This window comes from Contarinia nasturtii, unplaced genomic scaffold, assembly GCF_009176525.2.
Source record: "Contarinia nasturtii isolate CC-2019 unplaced genomic scaffold, AAFC_CNas_1.1 Cnas_scaffold_4443, whole genome shotgun sequence".
Lineage (NCBI taxonomy): Eukaryota > Metazoa > Arthropoda > Insecta > Diptera > Cecidomyiidae > Contarinia > Contarinia nasturtii.
This window is the reverse complement of record NW_022201734.1, coordinates 1-3,148: the sequence shown is the minus strand read 5'-3', so window position 1 is coordinate 3,148 and position 3,148 is coordinate 1. Positions and strand designations below refer to the sequence as shown.

The window sequence follows — 3,148 nt, the reverse complement described above, 5'->3', positions numbered from 1 at the left end:
TGTGAAAGCTTCGTGCGCTGTTCGTTTATTTTTGTAGCACCAATACTATTAAAGTCTCTTGTTTGAACTTCTAAAGCAATTTAAACTTTGAAGTTGGATTTTTTTTACATATTTTATTAGTTTTCACCATAGGCATTTTTATTGAAATAAAATCATTTGAATAAATAAGCCAAACAATATCAAATTTCATATGTAACATAGTGCTAAAAAATAAAATAAGTTTTTGTACTGCATTCACAAGAAATAAAGTATATTTGCTAAAAGAGACCAAAAATAGAATTGCCAAAAATCATTAGTAGTAGGACCAAGTAGGACTACTCAAAAAGTGGTTTCTCATCAAGAACATACTGAGAACAAGAGTTGGGCTATTCTTACTTTTATTTCTAATCTACTCATATACTACTTTTCAGATACATGAAGCTTTATACCACCAAAAGGAGAGAGCAGAAAAGATGTGGGGTCTATTCTTAGTTCTTCATTTTTGAGTCGGTCCTCCAATTCGAATTTGTTTTTCTGCAACATCATGATTAGACCGACTTTAACTTGCATTTTCCCGAGTCTCATGCCAATGCAATTTCGGGGACCATCCCCAAACGGATAGTAGGGTCGATTCAAATAATTTTTTCCCGCTGAATTCTCTTCATTGAATCGATCCGGATCGAATTTATTTGGATTTTCATAGTATTTCTCATCTCGATGTAGTGAGAATATCGGAAGCATCACTTCTACACCTTTCTCAATGATTTTATCTGTTCCGGGTATTTTGTATGTTTTCACACATGTTCGAGTCAACATCACAGCAACAATAAATTTTCGTAATGTTTCTGCAACGAAAATGTGAAAATAATCGTTTAACCAATTTTAGAAAATGCGAAATATCGTTCATATCATACCATCAATACAGTTTTCCAAATACTTCATCTCTGTAACCGAATCATAAGTCACCTTCCCTCCATGCTGAGCTAAGACCAGTGATGGTTTTTTCCTATCTGAATAGCGCTAGCTATTCGCAGCGCCTGTACAGCATTGCTGCCCACATGCTGAATCGTAGCGGTTGCCGCACGCGCAACACACTTCGTTTGTACCACACAGAGCATATACGTTCGCGTTCGTTCTCTGTTCGACATGCGTTTGTATACTGACTATGGTATTAGTGTATCATACTCTGTGAGCTCACTGGTTACTTAGACTATATGACAATATGTTGTGTGGTACAAAACGCGTGCGGCAACCGCTTCGATTCAGCATCTGGGCAGCAATGCTGTTCAGACGCTGCGAATAGCTAGCGCTATTCAGATAGGAAAAAACCATCACTGGCTAAGACTCGATCGATTTCTTCGTGTACTTTTTCTTGGATTTCCGGATTCTTTGCCAATTCGTACATACAGAATGATAGTGTTGATGAGGATGTTTCGAACCCTGAATTAGAATTAACCCTGAATAATTATAGTAACTGTTGTAAAATAAATTCACCTTCAATTTCTACCTGCGGCAAAGAATAAATATGTCTGGGCGGACATATCATTCAGAGTCAGTGATTTTTGATTTTCATCAGCCTTCGTCACCGTTTTCCATTCGTCATCTAGCTGCACTGTGCCGGAATTTCGCAACTGAATGAGCAGCTGAAAGAAGTCTTTGCGACTCATATGATTCTTTTCACGATACTCTAGATTCTGTTTAACCACCGATGTTATGAACGATTGCACTTCGGGTGATATGAATTTCAGTCGAAACAATTTTAATATTTGAGGAGCTATAAATCCAAGTAGAGTACGAATTGAATTTGAAAGGCCAGTGTCAAAGATTTGTCGACCACAAACACGAAATTTATTATCTGGATCATTGATGCAATCCACATCGATGCCAAAAGCAACCGACGCGATCACATTTGTTGAATGCGAGGCCGATATTTCTCTAACATCCAACATTTCACCATTCTCGGCTAATTTTCCCAAATAATTTTGTAAAGTTGAACCACAATCGAGTAGAGTAGAAAACATCGCCTTCAATTTTCCCGACGAGAATGCTGGTGTCAGTTTGCTTCGCATATGTTTCCATTTTTGACCTGGTAATGCTAGCAAGTTTGCTGATAATGGATCATTTTCTTCATCACAATGAATTCCGCGGTCAGTGAAGTGATTGAAATCTTTGATTAAAATCGTTCTAATTAGTTCAGGCTCGCGTATCATAAGTGTCGGACGAAACACTGTGTAAATTCCAATAAATGGTTCCGTTGTGGCGTGATATATTCTATCAATTGACTTCACAAAATGTTCCTTTTGCAAAAATGTCCGTTTGAAATTTCCGAATGGGAAGGTAATGTCTGGATTTGAATTAAATCCCTTTCGTTGCCAATATGAATACTTTCTTTTGAAAAATAAATAAATTAAAGTAATCACACCCAGCAAAATTGTTAAAATGTCCAGTTTCCAACTTCCACTTATTAATGCCATTTTTTACAATGTTTTCACAAATTCACGATCTATTCATTCCAAAATCTTATCAACAACTGAACCGAAGCATTTATTGTCGAATTATTTATATGACACAATGAATATAATCTCCAAAAAACAGTTTTTTTATGTTCATATTCCGATTTTTTCATAGATAAATTTTTTACTGTATTTGTGTGTAATTTATTACTTTATGGCTTACGGTAGCTACGTTATATTTTATGTGTAAAACTTGCCAGTCATTCTTGACTCACTAACACTCTCATGAAACGCAAGTCATCATTATCGATAATGATCTTTATATAATGAAATGTCAAACTATTGAAATAAACACTCAAAAACTAGGGGAGTCTCTCACTTTTCTCAAGCATGAATATTTCAAGATAAAATCGATATTATCGAATAAGTAAGATTTCAAACGATATTTTCAATAAAAGCCGATAAAAGCAGTTTAGAGCAATATTTGTCGATTTTTGATGGATATTTCAATGCCAACTTAACCTGCTATACCGACTTGCCATGTTGGTTAAGTACTAGATTATGTTATTAAAATTTTCTGTCTTTTTTTCTCAACAACTAAAAAAATACGATATATTTTATCAAAATATTTTATATTTTTTGCAATATAAATATATTTTATTCAAGTTCTTTTACATTTTGTGGGATTGGTGTTCAAAATATTCGCGAATAGTTGA

At 34.8% G+C, this 3,148-nt stretch overlaps 1 protein-coding gene across 1 annotated transcript; it reads right to left on the bottom strand.

Moving 5' to 3' along the window:
* Nucleotides 1–239: 239 nt before the first annotated feature.
* Nucleotides 240–2,523, bottom strand: LOC116351016 (probable cytochrome P450 6d5). The gene is made up of 4 exons (XM_031783044.1): nucleotides 1,487–2,523; nucleotides 1,325–1,419; nucleotides 894–969; nucleotides 240–824 (listed from the first exon to the last, which is right to left on the bottom strand). Exons 1-4 carry the CDS (start codon nucleotides 2,451–2,453, stop codon nucleotides 400–402), a joined length of 1,563 nt encoding a protein of 520 aa, XP_031638904.1. The 5' UTR covers nucleotides 2,454–2,523; the 3' UTR covers nucleotides 240–399.
* Nucleotides 2,524–3,148: the final 625 nt, after the last annotated feature.

What these genes read in the sequence shown, in the direction of transcription:
- LOC116351016 (XM_031783044.1), bottom strand. Translation starts at nt 2,453, where the DNA reads ATGGCATTAATAAGTGGAAGTTGGAAACTGGACATTTTAACAATTTTG. An exon ending in ATATTTATTCTTTGCCGCAG is followed by an intron (nt 1,420 to 1,486) that starts GTAGAAATTGAA and finishes ATTCTAATTCAG; the next exon opens with GGTTCGAAACATCCTCATCA. An exon ending in TTTGGAAAACTGTATTGATG is followed by an intron (nt 825 to 893) that starts GTATGATATGAA and finishes TTTTCGTTGCAG; the next exon opens with AAACATTACGAAAATTTATT.